Source organism: Balaenoptera acutorostrata, chromosome 14 (assembly GCF_949987535.1).
Source record: "Balaenoptera acutorostrata chromosome 14, mBalAcu1.1, whole genome shotgun sequence".
Lineage (NCBI taxonomy): Eukaryota > Metazoa > Chordata > Mammalia > Artiodactyla > Balaenopteridae > Balaenoptera > Balaenoptera acutorostrata.
The window spans coordinates 21827640-21854176 of record NC_080077.1 but is presented as its reverse complement, the minus strand read 5'-3'; the positions used below and the strand labels follow the sequence as shown (position 1 = coordinate 21854176).

At 45.7% G+C, this 26537-nt stretch overlaps 1 protein-coding gene across 5 annotated transcripts in view; it reads left to right on the top strand.

Moving 5' to 3' along the window:
• The first annotated feature begins 2603 nt into the window (after positions 1–2603).
• Positions 2604–26537, top strand: part of PHACTR2 (phosphatase and actin regulator 2) — a 264651-nt gene continuing 240717 nt past the window's right edge. Inside the window, exon 1 of one of the 5 annotated variants that reach the window (XM_057527662.1) lies at positions 2604–2983. In XM_057527662.1, coding sequence (XP_057383645.1) covers positions 2770–2983 — 214 coding nt within the window. In that variant the 5' untranslated portion in view covers positions 2604–2769. The remainder of the gene's footprint in view (positions 2984–26537) is intronic. The other 4 variants (XM_057527666.1, XM_057527664.1, XM_057527663.1 and 1 more) reach the window with 4 other exon arrangements.

Here is a 26537-nt window from a genome sequence, read left to right as displayed (position 1 = left end):
AGTGGAAGAAAGTAAGCCTAGAGGCAGAGTCCCTTCCTTTAAGGGGAAATAGAAGATGAAGGTTCGCGCTAAAGACATGGCAGTGAAAGCAGGGTGGAAACCCATTCTGGATATATTTATTTTAGATGGAGAATAGACAGAACAGATTCACGGAGGAGCAAGCGTTCAGCTCTGGGAACATGGACTGGCGAGTGTCAAGGAAACACCCAGAAGACAAGCCCTGTTGGATACTGGGATCTAGAGACCAGGAAAGAAGTCTCTAGACTGGAGGAAAAGATTTGGGAGTTGTCTCTGCACAGTTTAAAGCTGAAGATGAGGTTTCCCAGGAAAAAATACGTCAGGTGTGAAGAGAAGAGGGCTGAGGCTGGACCCCAGGGGAGCATTAGGTAAGAACAGACAGAAAAAAAAAGAGATCCTGAGAGGAGGGTATCTGGGAGGCAGAGAGGTGAGATGAGTGTCCCAGAAACCAGGGACACAGAGTCCAGAAAAGGAACAAGTGGTCCAGAGTGTCAAGAGCTGCAGCAGGGGTCAGACCTGAGAGGTCCTCAGGACGTTGTTTGGCAACTAAATGCTCAAAAGTGATAGTGGCAAAGCAGCCCATGCAGTAGGTAGCAGGGCCAGAAGTCACCCTGTAGATAGTGAAGGAATGCGGATGGGGAAGGGGGACTATAAAAACAGGCACCAGCAAGTGGAGGCTACTCTCTTTAGAGGCTTGGTGGTGAAAGGAAAATGCATGGAGGGATGTAGGGTTGAGGGGTTCCTTGAGGGCATGGAGGGCCCAGCACAGTGTCTGGCCCTCAAGAGGCACTCCAGTAGGTATTGACTAAGTGAAAGTTGAAATGATAAATTACTGAATAATGAGCAGGGGAAGACTTCATGTGTTTTGGAATATTTAGTTATTCATTTATTTAGCTTCAAAAGAGGTGACATACAGGATAAACCTGAAAGGGAGAAGCAGGAGGCCTGGGAGGATGGTGGAGGCGCTCATGCTGTGAGCAATGGGGAGAATCCAGTGGGGTGAGACCCAAGCGCAGAGAAGAGGCAAATGTGCCCCAGAAAGAAGGCAGCTGACAAGGGGAGTGAACCGCTAAGGAAATGGGCATGAGGAGTACAGACAGCATCACTGGGTAATAAATACAACACGCAGCATAGCAAATGATGACGAGAAACACCATCATAATCTAATGTCGATTACAAGGGAAAGGGGGAAATCCTTCCAAGGGCCCTTTCAATCCCACCAAAGACCTATCTACTGAAACATTGCAAGTTAATGCTCTGAAGCAGAGGCGTCTTTTTTTCCATCCTAAACTACACAAGATATCAAGGCAGTAACACTTGGAGCCGTGTAAATTTAAAAAGGTGGGAAAATGGGAGACATTTAGAGCAGGACCAGAGAAGCACGGCTGACTCTATGGAAATGGACCTGTATTTGTAGAGTTCTCACAGCAAAACTGGGATAAGAAGGCCCTTCCCAGAGTTGCTGTGAGAATTATAGGTGAAAACCCTTTTAAATCATTACAGGCGAGCTGTTGTCATTATTATGACCTAGTTGCTACAAAGCCCTCTGTGGGTATTCATGTACCTCTCTAGCTTGAACCTCTCACTTTTGACCCCCCTTCCTCTTACCTTCTTTGCTAGGGTTTATTTATTAAAAGATATCATATGTGCAAAGTGTCTGACATCACACCTGGAATATGGGTGTGTGTGTCAATAAATGTTAAAGGCTAACCCTCCTCCCACCCCCAGCCCCCAATCTCCTTCTCTTCCTGCTGCCTCTCTACGGCCTGTGGGTAAACCCAGGGACCTTTGTCCCCTGCCATGAGCTTTCAGTAGTGGTGACTCCTGAGTGTGAGTCTGGGCAAGTCACAACTTAGGGGCCTAATCGTGAAACTGATAAAGCTTAGGTTGTGAAATCACCAGCTGAATCAGCAATCATACAAGGCATGGTGGTAACGCACTGATTTCCAATCAACAGCAGCTGAGAGACCAGTCTTTCCACTAGAAAGCTTTGACTGAGACTTCCAATCTGTGTTAATTTATTCCGTTCTTTGGAAGCCTGACCTTTTAAACATGACCTATGAGTCTACCCAGCAGACAGAAACTCAGGAATGTGGGCAAAGGTTGGAGGCAGAGAGGGCTTCGAGGGTAAAGGGTGAGAGGCGAAGGTCACTGGCCTTGACTTAAGGGTCTCCAGGATGGGTCACGAACGCACCAGCAAGTCCAGTGCCCTTTGGCGTTGCAGTTTCGAGTTTCGCATCCTTAAACTAGGTATGATCATTTCGGTTCCATCACAGGGCGCTCAAGCGTGTGTACATGGCCTTCCTCAAAACCCCCGCCCACCGCGTGTCCCCCACCCCTAATGAAAAATAGTATTGTTAACCTTGACCTTGCATCCCAGCTCCTGAAGCCCCAAGCTCCACTAATCTGAGGCCTGCTACCTGGGTGACGACCAGAGGGGACCCTATGGCTGCCATCCTGCCAAAGGCCGTGCCCAGGCCCTGGGGGTGGAGCAGCGGGCAGGTTCGCGGGCACAGAGGGCGGCCCAGCTCCGAACCCTGCGGCTTTCGCCGGCGGGAGCGAGAGCCGGCTGTAGGCGGCTCCTTCCTGTGCAAACTTTTCTGTCCTCTTCCTCCTCCCGCCCTCCCCACCAGCTTCTCGGCGCCCGGCGTCCAGCCTCCCCGCCCTCGTCGCTGCCTCGGGGTAGCCGCGCGCCGGGCAGCGCGGTCCTCGGCGCCGGCCCCACCCCACGCTCCGGGCCGCCAGGAGCCGATGGCCGAGGCGGGCAGGAGCCCCGCGGAGCCCCCGGGAGAGCCGGCCGGGCAGGCGGCGGCCGAGGTCCCCGAGCCCGAGGCGCCCGCCCGGCCGCCAGCGCCTGCCCTGCGCCGGCTGCCCGGGGACCCGAGCCCCCGCGGCCGCTCGCAGAGCGACCTGTCGTCGTGCTCGAGTCGGGGCCGCCCGCTCCGGGTCCACATCTCCGGCTCAGGTAAGGGCAGCTCGGGCGCTGGGGGCCGGGGGTAGGGCCGGCGCGGGCAGGTGGCTGCGATGGGGACCCGGCCAGCCCGGGGCGTCAGCGGGCAATGGCCCAGCCGGCTGGCGGCTGGAGTGGAGGAGGGGCTGGGAGGGGGGGGGGTGTCGGGGCTGGGAGAAGCTGCACTCCCCCACCCTGCTGACGCTATCCTCCTTGGTGGCCGGCGGCTCGGTACCCTCGGCGGGAGATGCTCCGCCCCGGCTGGGGCGCCGGGTGGGCGCGCGTTTCTCCCGGGCGAGACGCACCCGGCGGGATGCGGAGCGCTCCCACGCGGCCGTGCGGCTCTGCGGCGCCGGGGAGCCCCGGCTGCTCTGGTTCTTAGGCTTGTGCAGCGGGAAGAGGAGCCTTCCCTCGGTCTTCAGCGCGACTTTGGCCCCTCGGAAGGGTGCGGTCCTCTCCCGGTGGGGGTGGGGGGTTGGGCCAGTGCGAGTCTTGAACACCCTCCCAACCGCTCCTGCTTCTGAAACAAAGCCTTCCTTGGGGGTTTGCTGGTCTGAGGACCCGGAGTATGAGTTCTTCCTCCCTATAAAACCCCACGCAGGTGGTGGTGAGAGTTTGGCCGTGATCCTTCACTGTTTGACCAAGGCTGGAGCCAGCCCCTCTGCGGTAGCACCTGCCCGCGGGTTCTCCTCTGCCCCGTGTGCACCCCCGGCTCCGGCGACTGCTCGGGGCACCGGACGGCCAGATCCAGGCTGAGGGCCGGTGCTGCCAGCGCGGAGCTGCGTAACGGGGGGGGGGCAAATCGCTTAACCTTGTCTCTCACATCTCGGTGTTTAAAGTAGGAAGGAGAGTGTGGAACTACCACATGGGGAGGTTATGGGGGGATTAAATAATTAATGATTTAAAAATGCTTTTAAACAAAGCATTCTCTTAAGAACTGTAGAACCGTTTTTAAAAGTCCACCAGGCTTGTTAAGTTTCTGCAGATCGTTTTCTGATTTGCCATCTCCGGAGGATGCGTGAGAGCTGGGAAGCTGGGACTGAAGCTAACATCAAAGCTACCAGTAGCAGCGACAGGCCCTTGTAATGGTGCAGAGCTTACACCCTACCCTCCACCACTACTGCCTCAGGCTCTGTGCTCGGGGGGCCAGGCCTTGAAGCGCCCAGGCGACCTCACTCCTGCCTGAAGCCTAGTTTCCCCTTCAAAAAAAGGCACATTTCCATGTCTCTGACTCCACTCCACCGGCAAGCCAGCTCTGTTTTCCATCAAAGCCCTCTTTCTTATTCCTTTTTTAAAAAATCTTTTCCTTATTTTTTAAAAATTTATTTATTTATTACTTATGTATTTTAGGCTGCGTCGGGTCTCAGTTGCGAGCGCCGGCTCTTCCTTGTGGTGGCCGGGCTTCTCTCTAGCTGTGGTGTGCGGGGGTTTTTTCTCTCTCTAGTTGTGGCACGCGGGCTTAGTTGCCCCGCGGCATGTGGCATCTTAGTTCCCTGACCAGGGAAGAACCTGCGTCCCCTGCGTTGTAAGGCGGATTCTTTACCCCTGGACCACCAGGGAAGTCCCCTCTTACTTTTGTAATATCGCTTTTGCCGCACAACGTGTATATGTAGAAAAACATCAAACGTATTGTTGATCTGACTTCGCAGATCACTTTGGTTAAAGCCGGTTGGAATTGTTAAATACAGGTAGTGGGATGTAGGTTATGGGATGTTTGTGAAGAATCTTCTGCCAGATTCATATTGTGGAAAGTATTGAGTTGAATGTATTTTTCCTCCTGGTTTTTATGTCTTGGCCAGACTGAACTTGACCCCTGGATAATCTTGATTGATTTTTTTTTTTTTTAACAAAGATTAACCATTCAGGTGACTCTAAAGAGGCAACTGCAAATGTGTCCAGTTGGTGACGGTAGACAAAATAAGCATAGCGTGTATCACCATTTTTCATTTTCATAGATGGAAATCAAGGCCTACACGTAGAAAAGGGGCAGTAAAAACCTTTTAAATGTGTATGTGCAAAGTGCCCCTCATGTGAACTGTGAACTTCAATTTATAAAATTATTTTACCTCCAAGAACTCTATGCCTTCTGTGTACTTTTAAAGGATATTAGGAAGTGACAACTTTCAGCTGAGTTGTCCCCTGCACCCCAGGATGCTGACCCATGTGTGAAAGAGTGAACTTCTACGTGAGTGTATTTTATCTTCAGAACTGAGCCTTGGATTTCTTTAAGAGCAGGCTAAACATGATGAGGAACTTCCTGCATTTCTTAGGAGTCAGAGAGAAAACGAATGAGTTGGTCCCTCACTGACACACAGTATTTCCCTAGAATCCTGCAGCCTCTGCAGCCAGGCTGGATGGATGGAGAATCAGCCAGATGACCGGGCTGATAACAGAATTGTCTTAGAGACACAATAGGAAGGTTACAACCTCTTGTGAAAACACTCCTTGACCATAGGGTAGCCCAGTTTCTAGGCCCTCCCCAGAAGTTCTGGGCGCACAAGTGGGCAGTATCCAAAGCGAGATCATATGTGGCCTGGCCAGAGCCAGCCCCAGACCAGCAGCCCCGGCATCATCTCAGAATCTTGGACCCTCCCTACCCCAGACCTGCTTAATCCCAGTCTGCATTTCACAAGATCCCCAGGTTGTTATAGGAACATTAACGTTTGAGAAGCATTACTCTCTGCCACTGGTTTGCGAAGTTGGTTACGCATAGGAGTCCCTTGGCGAGTTAAAAAAAACCACCACCACCAAAATCACAGCAAAACAATTCATGGCTACGTCCCAGCCCCAGAGATTCTGATTTAATTGGCATCAGGTGATTCTAATGTGTGGCAAGGTTTGGGAACCACCGTGCTATGGCCTATATATCAGCATGACTTGCTGCCGTATGTATTGTGATATTGTGACCAGGGTTGGTCTGGGCAAGTGTAAGGCTGAAGGCTTTGGTTTGGTACCTTCTCACATCCCTACTGGTATTCTCCTCTGCTGCTCCCACCTCCCAAGTGGCTTTTCTCACTCCCTTTTTTTGATTTCAGCTAGTTGCCAGTAAGTCCTTCCCAAGGGTTAATTTCTAATAATGAGTTAATTACCTGGTGGGAGTCTTTGGGAGAGTGTTGAGGGGGGAGGGAACTTTGCAGTGGTGTGTGGCTGGGAGGGGGCAGAGGAGGAGAGGGAGGAGAATACTGCAAAGTGTTCACCAAGGGTTGTCAGAGAAGAGCCTCACTCCAGAACAAACGGCCATCCCCATCTGTCACCCCACATCCCAGCACTGCTTCCTTTCTGCCCTTCTGTCCGTAAAAGAATAATAAAAACTATGAAACTCGAAGTTTTTGCCTATTATGCCAATAAGAGACAATCCAATACAAAAAAATATTTTTAAAAGACCAGCTCTGTACTTGCACTGTATTGGTGCTGTGGAGATATCACAAGAGAATCCACTTTCTGTTTGTACTTTATTATTGGATTTTTGTCAAGAAAAGCATCTCAGGCTTCAATGGCTTTTATTTAACTTGTGATTTGAATAGTTAATTTTTCACATGATAAAAATGCATGTGCTTTGTCAGCAAAATCTCTAGTTTTAAATTTTAAAATCCATACAAAATGTGAAGAAAGCCATATATTTTCAAATAAGTACACTTTAAAAATATAACTGAAGTAAAATTGGAATTGATACATCAGCCCTGTTATTGAGCTTAGAAAACCATTGCTTTATGGTTTTGAATTCACTCTTCTGGAATTCAACAGAAGTTCTGGATTTTTAAAATCTAGTATTTCTTTGTAAATAAAGTGGTGTTTTATCCATTAAAAAAAATAAAATCCCAAAGCAAGGTTTTCATGATACGTGGACAGGTGTTCTCTTAATTTTCAGGTCACTCTTCTTCTGCATTGAGAACTTTAATATATTCAGCGGGTTCTGATGGTCTTTTCTGATAAGCCCAATGTTTAGTAAGTAAAGAGCCTTAGGACACAGTCCAGGATTTACTCCTATTGTAAGCTCTCATCAAGTACTGACTGTGGACCTACTGTGTACCAGGTGCTGTGCTGGACCCATCGGGCTGTAGGAGTACCAAGAGGCGTTTGCTGTCTTCAAGCTATGACTCTTAGTCTTGCATGTAGGGCTGCACAGAACAGAAAACATTTGAGCCACCTTAAAAAGGGAGGTATGAGCAGATGGGCCACTTCATCAGCTTGGTGTCCAGACACAGTCTCATCTCTTTTGGTACCCTGATTCATCCCTCCGGCATCCCTTTGCCCTAGTATACATAGGTGTGTAGGTAATGGCAAATCCAGTATCTTTGTCTTGAGTCTTTCATCGCTGGTGTGTTCAGTGCCTGGTGGAGTGAGAATCTAGTCAACCTAGATGTTCTCTCCATCCATACCTGCTACTACGTGGCCACTGCCACGAGGTGTTGCTGTCCAAGACAGGTTCTGCAGTTGATGGTCACCTGTCCCACTGGGGGAAGTCCTTGCTGTCCACACCTTGCTGGTGCTCCCAGAGTGCCTCCCACTGCCCTCTAGGTTCTAACTACTCCAGTTGGTGTTTGCAGGCTCAGCCTTTGTTATCCAAAGCATAATGACGTGCTGTGCCAGGGTGGGGAGGTCCCAAGGGAACTCTTGGTCCCCGATCACAGCGGGGCTGGAGCAGCCCTAGGCAGGAACAATGGATGCTGGCTCACTTTCCATTCACATAACTCAGAGTGTTTTTTGTTTTGTTTTTTTTTTTACCAAAAAAATACCATTTGGCTCTGGGTGTACTTTCTGTCTCTGCCTTCTCACGGGAGAGTAAAACCATCCTGCCAGGAAAGGCAGGGCAGTCTGGGCAGAGCAGACAAGGGGGGCTCAAATGCAGCCTGTGCCCTGCCCTGGCCAAGCTATACAGTCTGGGGTGGACCTGCATGCCCCCACCTCCTCCAAGAAGGGAACCTTTTTCTTTGTGCAAAGGCTGTGGGCTTCCCATCCAGCTAGGAGCTGCCCACTGGTCAGGCTTCATCCCAGAAGGGGTGCCTTTATCTAATGCTCACAAAGTCACCATATAAGCCAAGATGATCCTGTACCCGAGGTTAAGACATTTTAAAACTCAACATCACCTGTTATCCTGCAGCAGAGGCTGAAACACTAAAAATCATCTTCACATGTTAGGTAAGGACATGCCTGTTAAGTCAGGCTGCACTTGACCTGGAGCTGAGACCAGAGAGCTGTCAGGAACGGAGGCGGCCCTACGGACCAGTTCCTCTTTCTCTTCTAGCGCTTCCTCAGGGATGGCACGGCCTCCCCAACTCTCAGCTTCTCTTTGCCTCTCTGCTTCCTAATCTGAACAGATGCTCCTGGTGAGAGTCTGTTTTGTGGGTGCTTCCTCGTCCATCGACTTACACAAACCCTACCTCATAGCTCCTACCTCCCCACCACAGCTTACCTTCGCTTCCTCTTGGCTCTTGTCCGTATTTTACCTGGACAACTTTCTTCATGTTTTTCAGTGCAAATTCCCTAGAGAAGATCCACTGTTTGAAGCCATAGGTCATAGGTCACACAGAGGTCACAGAGACATTGTCTGTCTTGATCCGATACCCACCCAAACTCAAGCCAGCTGTGGCCTGGAGGGTGAAATCTTCACTTAGTGCCAATAAGGTCACTTAGGAAGAGGTGAGCCGGGGCAGTTTCATTCATTCATTCAACTAGTATTTATCGAGGTGAGGCCTGCCATGTGTCAGTCACTGTTCTAGGCTCTGGGTGTACAGAGATGAGCAGATGTGCTCTGCAATTTGGGGAGTAAGAATGAAAGCAGAAAGGCCGGAAAGCTGGCCGGAGACAGCAGCATGTGTAGTGGTCTAAGCCATTGTTGTTTGCCATGTTTATGCTCAAAAAATGACTGGTGATGGTGGTAATGACTCTTGTTCTTGTTTTCAGAGGATGCCTGAAGAGCGAATTATACCTAAACTGGGGAAGCTCTAGTTGGCATCAGTAGTCCAATAGTAGCTCTGAGAGTGCTGGCAAAGCTGTGGATTTATTTTGAGCTCCAGCCACTGCAGGTGGTACACTAGGTGAGGGAGCATATCTTGATTTTTTCTTCATTCATTCAGTTAACAAACAGCTTGTGGGCTAAACACAGAGGCTGTAAAGACATCCCTAAAGGAACAGTGGGGGGAAGACAGGCAAATAAACCAGTGACTGCAGTGCCACCAAGTCTGAGCTATGACTTGTGCCCAGTCCTGGGCCTGGGGGAGAACTTAGAAGGCTCAGCTGTAGGAAATGGCTTGGGGGAGGGTAATCAGGAAGGGCTTCCTGGAGGAGGTGAAACCTATACTATCTCCAGGCAAGAGGAGGAACAGGAAGATGGAGGAGGAGTGTTTGGGGAGAGGAAAGAGTACAGGAAAAACACCAAGGCCTGAAACAACCCAGCATCATCAGAAAACACTCAGCCGTAGGGTCCTCGGGGAAAGAAGGGAGGTTAGGGTGCTGGGCCAAGGCCAGAGAATGAGAGCTTCCTGTGTCTGAATGCTTCCCGGGAGACACAATTTAGGTGGCATTTGTAAAGCATTTGCAAGCTTGATAGGGGGCGTGTTCGGAGTGTATTCTGACATGGACACTGAGGGACAATGGTGAGGAGAACACAGCCAGCTGAGATTTGAGACACAGAATCATGGTTATTATCAGTGTGATCCTGGTCAGCTTACTTCCCCTCCTTCCGCTTGGCTTCCTTATATCTGACCTGGAAATGATTAGTAACGGTAACGCCTAGCTCATAGGGTTCATGTGAGGCTGAAACTGTGAAAGTGCTTTTGGACTTTAAAGTGCCATGTAAATGGTGGCGCCTTGGGCACCCGTCTATTACAGGACTTACTATGGTGTAGTAAACTGTGCATCCTTCCTCGTGCTGTAACAGCACTGAAAACAGAAACTATGTTTATTTGATTTTTGCACTCTCAGTGCCAGATACGGGGCCTGGTATATAGTAGGTGCTTACTAAATATTTATGGACTTGATGCATGAATTCCCTAAAAGTCACTTCTTTTGACATGAAGTCATAAATCAAAAAACTAGGCGAAGTGATAAAAAATATAAATGGAAAGTTGGATAGAAGCTATGATTTCCAAATGTTTAAAACACACACACACACACACGCACGCACACACACACACACACACACGCACACACACACACACACACCAGAATCAACTAGAGTGTTTTTGAAGAGCTGTTGATGAAATCCTGAGCGCTTCCTTGGGAGTATTGTGCGAACCTTGCTTCCCAATATCTTCGTAAAAGCAGTTTGTGAAAGGGAAGTCGTGAATGTCAGTCCAGCCTCAGGCTGGTGTCGGGGATTCTGCAGCCTCCTTGCAGGGCAGTGCTGGGTGTTGGATGCAAGAGCGTAGGCAAGAGGGCTTAGAAGGAAGTGAACTTTCACGCGAATCCAGTCCTGCATATTTATACACGCTATCACATTTCACCTTTATAGCAACCCTGTGACATAGCTAAGTATCAGCTCCACGTTTTAGCTAAGGAAACTGGCTTCAGAAAAATGGAATAACCCAGCCAGTCCCACAGGTAGCAGAGAAGTAGTAGAACAGATACTCAAATCTTTATGACTTCAAAGCTCACGCTCTTTTCCTTACCTAACAGAACCTTAGTGCACAGCGATCGCCACTCAGGGAAAACGACTGGTATGTACCCCACCACCAGGGCGGAAATCCAGTTATGTTTTACTCTACAGATACTATTCTGAGATCATCAGAATAAACATGTTTCCATCAAAAGGTCATTTTCAGGCCCCAGCCAGTTGTCTGTCTATTTTAAGGTCTATCCAACACTTCAGATTTCTAGTATAAACAACAAATTTGGATTAACTGTAACGGGATTCTGGGATCCTGTATTTTCAGGCAAGCATGCTTCAGTGATCATTACTGAGGTGCGTTCTTTTAACCTAAAACTACTCAATCTTGGAGTCATGTGTGTAATTCATGCCCAGGAACCATGTCTTGTCTCAGAGTACAAGTGTAGTTTCAGTTACAAAAGTGAAGCTCAGGAAGAAAACCCTGAAGCAGCTTTAGTGTTTTTAAAACACCCTACTGGCTGACTCATTATCTTTGATCACACTAGCTGAAATTTGCACGGAGAAGTGGGTTGCAAGGCTTGCCTTAGAAAGGTTTCTGAGATCTAGCTCACTGCGTGACCTATTGGCTAAAACTTGACATTTATATACCTTACTTAGCAGTTTCTCGATGCCTCTGTGAAGGCTTGAGAAAAAGTAGCTATTGCTTACCCCTCATAACAGGAAGAAACTTGTGACTTAAAGAAAAGTGCATTATCTATCCCCAGAGCTCAGGGCTGTGACTAGGGTGGGAATATCATCGGTGTGATGCTTCAATTCTACATCAGCAACTCACATATTTTAAGCGCGTGACGTTTAATTTATGGCCACGATTCAGGTCATCAGGTTGGTCTGTAATCTTTTGCCTTCATGTATATTTTAACCTACCTGAATGGCGTCTTCTTTATGGGTCTCATTTCTATTAGATAATAATTGAGTAACCTAAACATCAATAACAAACATTTATCAAATCCTTCTTCTCCAACCTAGTGGGCTTTATAAATCTTTGATTGCTGCTCCTCTAGATGAAGAGGACAGAAAGATTTGATGATGACAAAGAACATGATTTGTGTTTAATAAATGTAATAGAACTTATGTCTTCAAATGAATGTTATCTTTTAGAATTGTCATATACTTATGCCAATTATGGAAGATATGCTTATTTCAATTAGGATTCTGCTGGGTGAAACAGTGTTTAACAAAAGCTTTATGATTAAAATATTCAATCCCTCATTTTATCCACTTTCCCTGATTACAGCACGACTGTAGCTCTTTCTAAAAATCACGTCTAACTTTCAGAGACATGGATTTACTGTCAGTGGGGAAGGTTTGAAGAGACATTCCAGAAATGGCCAGGATAGTGGCCACATTGTGGGAATACGTATACTGTCTCCCAGCATGATTATTTTGGTGGGAATAACAATCATTTGGACATCTAAGTCATTCATGTTACTTTATAGTAATACTTCATACCCCCAGAATATATAACAATTCAATTTAGTGTGTGGTAACCAAGCAGGTCAGTTTGGGCTATTAACGTAGTGACTCTGAGGTTAAGAAAGTAAAGAAGACAATGTGACATTTGTGGGAGGGCTTCAGTAAGGCATGAATGAGAAGATTATTAAGTGATAGCAAGGATTTGCTCAAAATGAACAATTTTCCATAGCCAGGAATAGAGACTCCCTTGTTCGAAAGAAGTTTTTGTTTTTGTTTGTATAAGGATATAAGAGCAGTTCAAAACCAGTAGAGTTGTGTATCATGAGGACCCAGAACCAGGAGCTGATAAATTGCCTGTGGCCAAGGAGGGCACTCTTTCACCATTTCCGCTAGGGCTCTATCTCTATCTATCTATCTATCTATCTATCATCTTCCCATCCATCCTTGCATCCATCCATCCATCCATGCATCCAGCCATACCAGATTTCTCTGCTATTACAAGCACGCGTTTCCTCAGAGTTTCCGCCTTCACACGTCTTCAGTTAGAGCAAACAGAGACCCCTTGGTGTCCTTGGATCCAATTCCAAATGCCCAGCCTGGGTCAGGTAGCCATTCCCATAACCAGCTATATCCATGGTGTGGGACAAGCAAGGCTGCTGGCACGCACTCTTATAGGTGCGGACAGGATAGTTCTTAGATTAGAGATGGTTAGGATGGGAAAACACACCAGCGGTATCCACTACCTCAGTGTACCAGAGGACTGGCAAAGTGAGGAATTCCTGGGCTTCTGGGAAGCGAAAGAGCCACTGAAAAAAGCCAAATGCCTGTTAAGGTCAGAAAGAAGAAAAAAAGTGGGGTGGAGAGAGGGACAAATTAGGAATGTGGGATTAACAGATACAGATTACTATACATAAACTAGAAAAGCAATAAGGATTTACTGTATAGTACAGGAAATCATACTCAATATCTTGTAATAACCTACAATGGAATATAATCTGCAAACAAAAACAAAACCCAAAACGAATCACTATGCTGCACACCTGAAACTAACACAGTATTGTAAATCAACTCTACTTCAATTAAAAAATAAATTAACTAAAAAAAGAGTGGGGTAATAAAATTGGATTGCATAAGGAAACAGTTGTCTATGATGAAGCAGATGTTCTGTAGCACAGCGGGGTGTTTTGGAGTTATGGGGAAGGAAGCAGGAAGGCGGGATCTTCCTAGGGAACAAGGTAAGAGTAGCAGGATGATGGAAGTCATTGGCCGGGATGCAGGGTGGGGACACCTGTTGGAGGGGTGGGTCACAGGGCGGATCTTATGGATTGAGGAGTGTGAAGAACACGGGGGAGATGGTTTGGGTGTGAAGACAGACAATCTTCTCTCTTGGCCGATTGATGGGATACCCCGTGTCTCCCTCCACAACCACCACACCAGCTGTAGGGTGCACATAATCATGATGCCCCCCTGGGCCCCTTGTATTCCCGTTCAGCCCTCATTGGTCATTTACCAGACACCCTCCACCCCGCATTCCTTTAGGAGCTTTAACAATGGGTCTCACACAGCAGATCATTTGTGCCTCTTTCCAAATGGAACTCTGAGGCAGTGAGGCTGATTCAAACCCTGGCTCTCTGTGGATTATGTTCTCCCAGAGGGTGACCCTGGCTTCTGGGGCCTGTTTGGGGGGTGTGGGATGGCATTCCTGTGGCCTGATCGGATAAAACATTTCTTAGCATAGGTTTAGGGTTGGCATTAGGTCACATGCAATTATCCAGATCAAGATTGGTAGTTTTTCACTGGGATGGTGTTTCTTCAGGCAGCTGACAAATTCCCAGTGGGCTGGGATATGAAAAATGTCTGTGGCCTCAGGCAGTGGCAAGATGGGAGTGTCTGCCCAGGCCCAGGAATACACTGGAGGGACCAGCAGTTGCCAGAAAGCTGCAGAAAGAAAAAAGAAGGTGTTTTGAATTCTAGTGCCGGAAAACTTACCTTGTGCATCAAAATCTGTGTGTAAATGTCCCCCCGTCCCACCATCCCGCTTTGGGCTTCCTGGCTGCCACTCCTCCCTTCTGTTTCTGCACACACATACTTTAACTGCTGCTCTTTGAGCCCTCTCCCTCCAAGGCATCCCTTGATGTTCACGTTCGCAGGCCGTCACCTGTGTTAAACTCTTACTGAGGCTGGGGGTGGAGGTGTCTCGATATGATTCAGCTGGTCCCTGTGCCCCAGCAAGGAAGCCCTTAATCCCAGGCTGTGGTTTTCAGCCATCATCACCTTGCCGCTCTGCTCATAGTCAACAAGCAGCAAAGGCGTGCCACAAACGATGAAAAATTAGAGTCCTAGTCAGAACCCCCAGGAAGCACTAAGTCCACCATTTTCTTCTAGAAAGGGTGATGTTTCAGTGCACAACTCACATCAACCTGCCGTAATGGCCTGTTGACCAGAGCTCTCACCGGAGTCCACATCTGATTTAGGTGACAGGGTTACAGTATCCAATTTCTCAAATGTTACTGTGCTTATGCATCACCTGAGGATCTCGTTGAAATTCGGTAGGGGTGGAGATTGAGCTTCTGCATTTTCTTATAGGCTTCTAAGCTTTGCTGATGCTGCTGGCCCCTGAACCACACTTTGAGGAGCAAGCCTCTGTGGATAGCTTTCACTGGGCTTGTCAACTATTTTAAGGATGGATTCCTTCTAGCGCTACTGTAGCTTACAATTCCATCCATGGAAACTTCTACACTGCTTGAAAGTCTACTCTTGCTTTCCTGTTTGGTAAGCCTGACTATGTATTATTTATAAGAGGTGGAAGCTCTGAAAGATTTAGTGAGAGGAGCCTTTAGAACTTCCACCCATGCAGGATATTTTGCTTCTAGAGTGCCCATGTAAATTGGCTCCTGGGATTTTATCTGTAAAGACTTTATGCGTCTAGTGTCTAGCGGGTTTTCAGATGGTAGGATGAAGAGATGGAGATAGAATCTTTTTTGAGTTGTAATTTTCATATAACATTGTATTAATTTTAGGTGTACAACATAATGATTGATGTATGTATGTGTTGTGAAATGATTAGCACAATAAGTTTAGTTGACATCCATCCCTGCCTTCAGTTACAAAAAAATTTATTGTCATGATGAGAACTGGTAAGATCTACTCTCTTAGCAACTTTCAAATACACAGTACAGTACTGTTAGCTATGGTCACCATGCTGTCCATTACACCCCAGGACTTATTTATCTTATAATTGGAAGTTCGCACCCTTTGACCCAGAATTTTAAACTTTGACCCAGAATTTTTTTTTTAACCTAAGATTAAAACACTTTAATCACTGGAAGCTCATGACTCAAATCCAGTTTTTGAGATGGCATTACTCCAAACATGTAAAGACAAGAGTAAATTATGAATATGCACGTTTGAAAAGCTTTACATCCGTGTAAAGCTCTACATTTCTCATTCCTCATTTCTCAGTGTCTGTGATGCCTTTTGTAGAGAAGAGGGAGGGGCTGAAGGGGACTGGAGTTGAGGTTATTGACACCCAGACCAGGGCTTCTCATGGATGTGAGAAGGAAGGGAGGCCTCAGGAACTTCTGCCCTGATGGGCTGGGCATGGACCTCCTTCCAAGGAGACTGCAGATGTTAAGATGTACCTGAGGATCGGAATGTTGGTGGTCCCCCTGAGAATCACAAGGATGCTGGAAAATACACAGATCTGAGGATGTAATAAGCAGATATGTTAGTTTAGTCAACTGTGGTTGCTGTTACAATCCCCACAGAAAATACCCTTTAGAAGTGAGAAGTATAACAATGGGGAGAAGCCACAGCTCTAAATGGAGAACTTTGACTTATTGTGTCAATCATGTAGCAGTTTATTATTGCCTTGGATAGTGCCAGAATCTTCCTACCTAACCACTTCATTCAACAAATAATTGTTAAAGCAACCACTGTGCAGTAAACTTTAACTTCTCATATGAGTGTAGACTGTCTCCGATCTCTTTGAGTGCAGCATTTGAGTATTAGACTTTTGTAATCTCCGTACTACCTCACTTATAGCAGTTGCTTATAAAGCATGTGTTGGAAGTGACAGATTATACTTGGGACGGCTTGCAGTCACCTAAAAGTGGTGAGAAGCCACAGCTGAAAAAAAAATGAGAAGAATAAGGGAGAAAGAGTATAGTGAGGTCGGTTAGCAGCACTCAGATCACCTAAGAGAACCTAAAGAATAAACACTGAAAAGACATCATTGGATTGCATCGGAAAAATGTTACTGGAATTCATAGCCAAAGCACTTTCATTGAAGTTTGGGGAATGGAGACCCAGAGAGGCACGGGGGGAATTGGGTTGAAGGGTAGTTTCAACACCAGGGCCATGGATGGAAATAAAGGGTGGGAAGTGGAGGAAATAACCGTCAACAATAAAAGTGTTTCTGTGAAGCAAATACTTTTCGCACAGTACTTTTCAATAATCGTTCGTTAGCATGGTATTCTGTGCTCGGTCGTATACGTTTATGGAGGATATTAAGCATGTAGCAGATGGTGCTCTATCGGGATTAAAAACAAATCGAAGAGAAGTGTAGGAAGTGTAGGAAGACTGGAATGATCTGATAGTCAGGCACCTGTCACTTGCCAGGTATTTAAGGAGTGAGGTGAGCAATATATTTCATCCAAAAGCTTAAACATGCTTATCCCAGCCTGGAAATGTTCCTGTAGGACTAAAACCCACGCACGTTCGTCCATCCATCAATGATGTTCAGCAGGTATTTACTGAGTCTCTACTATGTGCCAGTAAGAAAACAAAACCCAGGCCTTGGAGCCTATATTACAGTGGGGAATGTTAAACATAAACAAAGCCTGATGCTAGTGAAAGTGGGAAGGACAGATTTTGAGCAGTAACATTCTAAGGAATAGGGAAAAGAGTCCAGGATGGACTGAACTTGACTTCAGTTTGTACAGAGGTGACTGGGTGTTTTAAAGGGAGAAGGAGGTGGACTTCCCTGGCGGTCCAGTGATTAGGACTGCGTGCTTCCACTGCAGGGGAAACAGGTTTGATCCCTGGTTGGGGAACCAAGATCCCACAAGCCGTGCAGCGCAGCCAAAAAAAAAAAATATATATATATATATATGTGTGTGTGTGTGTGTGTGTGTGTGTGTCTGCGTGTGTGTGTGTGTATTATGTATAAAAAATATTTTAAAAATGGAAGAAGGAGGGAGTAGTGAGGGGAGTGGGCAGGGACTCAGTAGGGTCAGGGAGTTGAAAAATTACAAAAAGTGTGAAAAAGGGGCATTGGTCCATGTGAAACCAGTTTGGGCTTGTTTGCTGGTGCTCATTCCTTATCACTTATGGAAGTTAGGCTCCTACCCTCCCACAGAGGCTGGGAGCCAGGGGGCCCTATCTTCAGATTGGTTGGAACAAATAGTAAATTCTTTGGCAGGCTTGAGTTTTCTCAGGCAGACACTTTAAGGGGGGCTGGGGTCATCCTAGGGAAGCAGCCTTGAGCCATTAGAAACAACGTTAGCGTTAGTTCAAATATTTACAGGCTAAGATTGAGGCCTAGTCAAGAAGAGGGCTCAGAGGAGCCTGGCTAAAGTTTGGCCATGGAGAGAATCTTTGTCGTTGGAGAGAGACAGTAAACAAAATAAATTTTAAAATAATAGATGGTGATAATAAAGTGTGGGAGAGATCAGGGAATCTTGGGGTGGAGGTATGGAGATTGCAACCTTAGATATGGTAGTCAATGCGGGTCTCACTAAAAGGCACCAAAAGAAAGGCACTTTCCTTTCTCAGGAAAGCTCTGAGAGAAGTGATGGTGAGAGACTTGGGGATCCCTGAGGGAAAAGCCTTCTGGGCAGAGGGAAGACAAGGGCGAAAGCTCTGAGAGAAGTGATGGTGAGAGACTTGGGGATCCCTGAGGGAAAATCCTTCTGGGCAGAGGGAAGACAAGGGCGAAAGCTCAGAGGCAGGGATTTTTTCTGTGTCTGAGAAACAGAAAAGAGGCCCGAAGGGTAAAGTGAGTTGACAGGATCAGTAGGAGGCCATGGGCCTCTGGACCGTATGCGGATGTCGATTTTTCTGAGTGAGATGGGAAGTCAGTGGAGGGCTTGGGCAGAGGGCTGCCATGTTCTCTGATGAAGCAAATGTGGGAAGTGAACTTGGGGAGACAACTGCTTCATACCAATATCCACTGAAGAGTGAGGCCACAGGTCCGACAGGGCTGTGATGTCTGCCTCTTCTTTCCCACTTCCCTTAGTTAATGGGCAGTAATTAGCAAATTAGCGGGGCACTTTAAATGTTCTGTGAAAGTAGCTGAACTAATCAATTACCTTCAGACCTCCTCATCTGACCCCAACAATTCACGCTGAGATTGAAGAACAACCGAAACAACGTTTTCCACTTTTCCAGCCTCAGCAAAATCAACCTATATTTCTTCCATCATTAAAATACACAATACATTCTTGATACAGATACATGTGAAAGAAGAAGTGTAATTCCTCTCACATCCCCCCAACCTCACCTGTCTTCAGCTGGTGTCCTTTTAGACTACTTCTATGGAAATACACATGAATATATAGGCATCATTTTTTTCTTCACAAATTTGGAATTATGCGATGCATAATCTATGCAAACTGCACTTTTTAGTCAAAAGTTTCTTGGACAGGCTTTCATGTCAATATACACGATTTTATCTCACTCATTTTAAAGTTTGCAGAAAATTTCACAGTCTAGCTGTATCATATTTTGTATAAGCACTTCCCTGTTGATAAACATTGCATTTTTCCCTGCATTTTTGATTTTACAAACAATGTTCAGTGAACCTTGGACGTGTATATCTTTCTGAATATGTGGGTGTATTTCCATGAGAAGACGCCCAAATCAAAGGTAATCGGGGCGGGGAAGGGGAGGGTGGAATGAATTGGGAGATTAGGTTTGACATACATACACTACCATGTGTAAAATAGATAGCTTGCGGGAACCTGCTGTATAGCACAGGTGCTCTGTGATGACCTAGATGGGTGGGATGGGGGAGAGGGATGTGGGAGAGAGGTCCAAGAGGGAGGGGGTATATGTATACGTATAGCTGATTCACTTCATTGTACAGCAGAAACTAACACATTATAAAGCAATTATACGCCAATAAAAAAAAATCTAATAGGCGCTACCATATTTTCCTCTGAAGTCTGTACAAATGTACACTCCCAGGAGATTGTGAGAGTACCTGTTTCCCCATACCCTCCCCAGGACAGAAAACTATTAACATTTTTTAGCCTTTGCTAGTTTAAGATGGATAGATTGTCTTTAGTTTTACATTTCTGTGATCACTGCTGTACTTAGCAAGTAGTTTATATTATCAGCCATTTGTATTTTTTTCCCTCTGTGGTCTTGCTATACATTTCCTCTGCCCATTTTTCTAGTGTATTACTTTCTTAGCTCTTGGTGTATTAAAAGTAGTACTCCTTTGTTGTATATGTTGGAAGTATGTATTTTCTACAATTCGGTTGCTTTCACTTTGTTCTCAGTACATTCTGTGGCTCAGGAACAAATCCAGTTTTGATGTGTGAAGGTACACGTTTATACACACATATGGAGGATTTACAAATAGCCATATATGTCTACATTGGCTTTGAAATGCCCTTCAATAAAAGCCATTCGGCTTCTGTGATTCTTATCTTCGATTTCTAGTGTGGGAGGCTTCCGGCTTTGCTTTTGTCTGGCCTTTGCATAACTTCATTTAACCAGCAGGGAATTATAGAGAGAAGATATTTACAATCAGGTCAGGTTACTGTGAACATCTGTGAAATTCAGGATATTTTTCTGGGGGCAAGTTAAAATGTGGGACACCACCCTGCCTGAAGCAAGTTTCTATTTTTGTTACCTGGCAGATTCAAAGGTGTTACTTGGGGCCAAAGCCTTATCTCTTTAACAACAGCACTGCTGCTGAATTTCATTGCCTCTAGCCCCCAATCCTTGTATAAGTTTGGAAACAACTAATATAACCATCTGTGAAAACTTGTGGGAAAAAAGAATTGGGGGGTGAGGTCTTTCTGGTCTGTTCTGCTCTCTACCACGATGATCACCAACAGAAATACTTTACATTTCATGTATCAGTTTACTTTGTGCTTTTCCTCTTGCTCCAGTTTGCATTCCTAAATTTCTGGCCATAGAGGGACAAATAAAATATATGACCACTTCATCTGAGTGTCAGAATTTCCTTGATCAGAAAGTAACCCCAGCCACCTGTTTGAGTAATTTCTTTTCCCCTAACTAATCATGTGAATTGCCTTGTTTTGGTCAAATGTTGACACTCCCACCTACTCCCATCTTGCCACCACTACTCACAGATAAAATCTAATTATCACCTCAGGATGGTTTCTTGTCATATAGTACATCACAGGCACAAAAGAATTTAGGGCACTTGACATTTAGTGGTTTTTTAAAAAAATGTTATTTTTTAAACTGATGTTTTAAGCTGCTATTTCACAATTATTAAAAAAAGGAAAAAAAGAAGGGAAGGAAAGAAGGGACAGAGGGAGGGAGGAAGGAAGGGAGGGAGGGAGCCAAATGTTTTACTAATTAATCTATTTGTAATGTTACATGGAAGTTACTAGTAGAAGGGACAGTGAAAACAAAGTGTTTAAGAAATTAATGAATGAAGGAACAGATTTCAGGGAGCTCAGGCAGGTTTCTGTTCTCGGTAGATAATTACCAAATTCCCCGGCTTTGATTTGTGATTGTTCAACACAGAATTTTATGACGCCAGGTACTTGATCATCCAATCCCAGGTCATTCCAGACTTTAGTCCTTAAAGTTATTTATTTCAAGACATTAAGTATGGACTTTTGGTCTGAGCATCTCCAGTGCACCTAGGTGCCGGGTATAAAAAGTGGGCCAATAACTGATGGAAATGATGCTTGCTTGTCTTCCTCCATCCTAGAAACCATATTTGTCTTTGAAATAAAAATGAGGCCAGAATGAAAGGGCCGACTTGCCCCAGACTCACTTAAAGGGGCAGAAGAATTGGTCAAGCAGAGTTCACCAATGAGAGATTCATTTGATTTGACAGACTTTCCTTTTTTTTTTTTTAATTTTTAATTTTTATTTATTTATTTATGGCTGTGTTGGGTCTTCGTTTCTGTGCGAGGGCTTTCTCTAGTTGCGGCGAGCGGGGGCCACTCTTCATCGCGGTGCGCGGGCCTCTCACTATCGCGGCCTCTCCCGTCGCGGAGCACAGGCTCCAGATGCGCAGGCTCAGTAATTGTGGCTCACGGACCTAGTTGCTCCGCGGCATGTGGGATCTTCCCAGACCAGGGCTCGAACCCGTGTCCCCTGCATTGACAGGCAGATTCTCAACCACTGCGCCACCAGGGAAGCCCCAGACTTTCCATTTTAAAGATAAATGTGACCTGAAGGACGAAGGCCGTTTGATGGTCATTCACATTGGTCATTGTATAAATTAGTTTAATCATCATCATAAATGTAGTATTATAGAGTTCACTGTTAACATATTTAATCCTCATAATTTTGGACTCCTGTTTGACTCTTTTTTCTTTTTAAAAAATATTTATTTATTTATTTTGGCTGCACTGGGTCTTAGTTGCGACACGCGGGATCCTAGTTGCGGCATGCAGACTTCCTAGTTGTGGCATGCAGACTCTTAGTTGCGGCATGCATGTAGGATCTAGTTCCCCAACCAGGGATCAAACCCAGGCCCCCTGCGTTGGGAGCCCGGAGTCTTACCCTGGACCACCAGGGAAGTCCCCTGTTTGACTCTTATTTATCCCACCTCATAGATGAGGGAAGTGAGAGGTAGCCTGAGTCATACAGCCAGTGAATGCCAAGTGGGATTCCAACCCCGATCTTCTGATTCCAAGTTTAGGCTGCTGCCACCACACCAGATAATCAGATAATTTACACTCCCACATCTGTGGGAGCGGACACTTGGTTGGGGATTGGAGGAGGAGGAAAGAGAAGGGTATGGGAGTGCCAGAGGCAGGTGGGCAGCGGGAGATGTGGCCTGATGGTGAGATAGCTCCCTCTTACTGCACAGGGTCTGGATGTTTGATAACTGACCTGGCCATCAGGACCTGATCCAGCTCCTTTGAAACCACAGAAATGTGTGTCAGGGGGCTCCAAGGAGCTCTGATTCTTTATGTGTCAGTGCAGAAAGAATTCAGCGAGAGGCAAACTGATAGATAAGAAGTGATTTATTAAAATAGGACGCTTGTGAGGCTTACAAGCAGGCAGGTGAGAGAGTGCTATGTCCCGAGAACTTAGTGGGCTACAGTTTTATAATCAAAGGAAAAATGGAGAGGGGGAGAAGACCGCCTTCTTTCTCATTCTTGTGTAGATGTCATGCTTCCATCCTTAGTTCCTCCTCTGTGTCAGCGGGGGAGTTTTCTTATCTCTACATGGTCAGGCTGGGACTGTCATGGTGCTATTTAAATTAGCAGAAGGGCAATGACATATGCTAAAAATGGTGAATCATCTCAGGTTTTAGTATAATGTCACCTTTTCCTTATATTTTTGTTTTTAGTGTGCTCAGAGGAGCGTGTCCTAGTAATCATTAACTTACTGAGCTCACTGGGCAGGATGTGGGTCTCAGTCCACCAGTGTTTTATTGTTTGGGGGCATGTCTCATGCTTCTGTTGCATGCTTTTGTTGCTAAGCAAGCCTGCTCGGCTTTGTGGTTAAGCAAACCTGCTTTCTTGAGTGATCAGTCATTTACAGGGGTCTCCCATACTTTTTTCTTTACTTACAATCCCCTAGTGGGATTAACTATTCAGTCACCTGCTTTGTCCCTTTACTCTGTCCCTAGCATCTCCAGACTCTAGTTGTTTTACCTTGGCCACTTCTCCTACCAGATGGTCTTGTCTCAGGCCTGGAGGCACCCATTCCTTGCGCTTCTCTGCCTCCCCTCCCCTGTTAGCATGCTGCAGCCTTGGAAATACAGATGTGTCGTTTCTTTTGCCTGGACTCTGAAAGAAACATAAAGGTGATGCCTTGTGAGTAGAAACATAAGGTAACCATGTTCTTGAACAGGTCAGATTTAGGCCAAGGGTCCATGGAACAAGCTGGAACAGCACAGTCTGCACATTGCTGCCAGAAGCACCCTTCCCCAGTGCTGCTTTTATTTTTCTCCTTCCTTCCTAGAAACACACTTGAAGGATGGAGAGGGTCCCTCGTGCCCAGTTCAGCCTCACTGGCTTCAGGAGACCCCCCAGCGTGAGCTCTTTCCTCTGAGCCTCCCTTGGATCCACCCACCGTGCTGCCCCAGGGACATCTTCCTTGTTCCCTCATGTCTCATGTCTTTATTTTTGCCGCAAATCAGGAACCCATAGGTTCAAAGAGAATTAAGAGAAACATTGTATTGATAAAATCAAAATGTAGGGCTTCCCTGGTGGCGCAGTGGTTGAGAATCTGCCTGCCAATGCAGGGGACACGGGTTCGAGCCCTGGTCTGGGAAGATCCCACATGCCGCGGAGCAACTAAGCCCGTGAGCCACGAGTACTGAGCCTGCGCGTCTGGAGCCTGTGCCCCGCAGCGGGAGGGGCCGCGATAGTGAAAGGCCCGCGCACCGCGATGAAGAGTGGCCCCCACTTGCCGCAGCTAGAGAAAGCCCTCGCACGAACCGAAGACCCAGCACAGCCAAAAATAAAATAAATAAATAAATAAATAAATAAAAATTAAAATTAAAAAAAAAAGTAGCTATAAAAAAAAAATTAAAAAAAAAAATCAAAATGTAAACACCTCCCTTTACTTGCATATAACAATATCATAGGGAGAAAAAAAATTACCCACCCTTTTTTCTCCAAAATGTTCAAATCTCCAGTTCACTTACTTCTTCCCTTTACCGTATAAACAATGTTCTATCAGCATGAGAAATGTTCAGTTACTAAGTTCACATGTAGTAATAGTATTAGGTTTTAAAAACATAAGTCGTGAATGTCAGACCTATCATAAGGACCACATTAAATGTTTTCATGTTCATGTTCACTTCTGGGGCCACATGATGGAGAGACCAGGAAGCTCACTATTTTACTTACTCTTATCATCTTTATCAGTTTTTCTTAGTAATATTCTGGGCAGAGGAAGGTAAAGAGGATATGTAAGTAGATTATGTATTTCCAAGGTAGATTCAGGCTGTTTTTATAATGCAAAGAAGTAGAGATCGTCTTACAAAAATCTAGTGAATGCTATTTGTTTCTGAACTGGTCTTTGAGTAGACAGGTATGTTTGACTTTTAGCCCTTTGAAGGAAATTCCAGGACCTCACTGCAAACTGGACCAGCAGCTGGAATGCCTGGGTGTGGGTTAGGTGTCTCCCCCTCCCTGGAGGGAGGGGAGGTCTGTGACAAAGACCAATGAAAGAAAGGGCTGCTTGGCAGATTATAGTGGCTTTCAGCCACTTCCAGCCCATCTTTGGCCTTCTCCCACAGATGGGGTGACTGGAGAGGTCCTGGGCCAAATAAGGTATGACCTTCTCTTTAATGGTCTGTGAAGGTTTCCTGGAATGGGGTCAAGGCTTTCCCCCACTGTAATATATAGAGGACTGTTCTGAGGGAGAAAGTGTCCTCGTACTCTGCTGCTTTGGGGTAGCTTTGGGTCTTGGCTGAAACATCCTCGTTGCAGGCATCTGCTTTTTATTTGCACCTGATCTAGTGGGTCAGCTCCAGCCACGTCTCTTGGACCATTATGAATTCAGAGTCAGCATCCCCTGGATCTAATGTGAGACCAGCCCGTTTCAAAATCGCCACGAATCCTACTGCTGAAATGTCAGGAGAAAGGGAGAAAAGGAGAAGGGGAAGATTCATGGGTTATTTATTAGTTTGCTATACTATGTATATCAATGGTAACTCTATCCTGACATCTCTCCCTCCCACCACACCCCTCACTCTGCTTGGGTCTGAAGTAGGAAGAGACAATGGAGGAAGGAACTGAATATAATTCATTTATGAGCACGTAAGATAACTCCTTCTCCTCTCCCTTCTTACTTTACCATATAGCAAATGTTACCAGTTACTTTCCAGTACTTCAGAAAAAATTTAGAACAGGGATTATCAGGATAGTTATGCAAACATTATGAAGATGTAGAGTTCTTATACATATGGGAATTATGTGAAGAAAATACGTACTTGATATTTTTTAACATTTTTAGTAAATATTACATAGTATTATTTATTAAAATAGAATTCACTGTGTTTTAAAAATTAAAATCAATTCCTTAAATAATTCTACTTATGGAGATAGATTTGGGGGGGAAAGTATGTTGCAGAATTTTTATCTTTATAAAAAGAGCCCTCCACAGTGTTCATTGCAGCACTATTTACAATAGCCAGGACATAGAAGCAACTTAAATGTCCATCAACAGATGAATGAATAAAGAAGATGTGGCACATATATACAATGGAATATTACTCAGCCATAAAAAGGAATGAAATTTATTTGTAGTGAGGTGGATGGACCTAGAGTCTGTCTTACAGAGTGAAGTAAGTCAGAAAGAGAAAAACAAATACCATATGCTAACGCATATGTATGGAATCTAAAAAAAAATAGTACTGATGAACCTAGTGACAGGGCAGGAATAAAGACACAGACCTAGAGAACAGACTGGAGGACACAGGGGGGGAAGGGTAAGCTGGGACGAAGTGAGAGAGTGGCATGGACATATATACACTACCAAATGTAGAATAGATAGCTAGTGGGAAGCAGCCACATAGCACAGGTAGATCAGCTCGGTGCTTTGTGTACACCTAGAGGGGTGGGATAGGGAGGGTGGGAGGGAGACGCAAGAGGGAGGAGATATGGAGATAATATGTATATGTATAGCTGATTCACTTTGTTATAAAGCAGAAACTAACACAATATTGTAAAGCAATTATACTCCAATAGAGAAGTGAAAAAAAAAGAGCCCTGCAGTTCGATTGATCCGATCGATCAGTTAACTGATTAGAAACTGAAGCAAGTGTTCAATTCTGCATCTTAAATCAGGCTGATTCATCTGTGAACCATGTGACTAGTAGCCAATTAAAAATGACTAGAAATCTGATTAGTTTAGGGCAACTGTCTTGAGCTGTCTCTCTTTGATTCTACCATTTATCCATTTATTCATTTGATCAGCCCGATTGAGAATCTGCTGTGGGGAAGGTGCTAGAGGCACAACTATGAGTAAGACATCATTAGTCCCTGTACCTAAGAGCTTATTTCTGTGGCATAAACAGACCTCTGACTAGTCTACTTCTCTTACCTTTCCACATAGTGCAGTATGGGCTACCGTGGGAGGGAGGCCTGACATGGGCTGGAATTGTCAGGAGAGGCCTCCCAGAGGAGGTGATGGATGCTGAGCTGAGTCATGAAGGATTAAGTGGGTGCTTGCCAGGTAAGGGAGAAGAGGTCCAGGCAAAGGGAGCAGTGTGGGTACACAGAGGAGAGGGAGTCTAGGGGCCGTGAGAAATACAAAATGCACCTGATGTGTGTGTGCGTGTGTGTGTGATCAGAGGTGACGAGGGGGAGGAAGGGGACATCAAGATTTGCTAGGAATTCCAGGCTTAGGACCAGTCAGAAT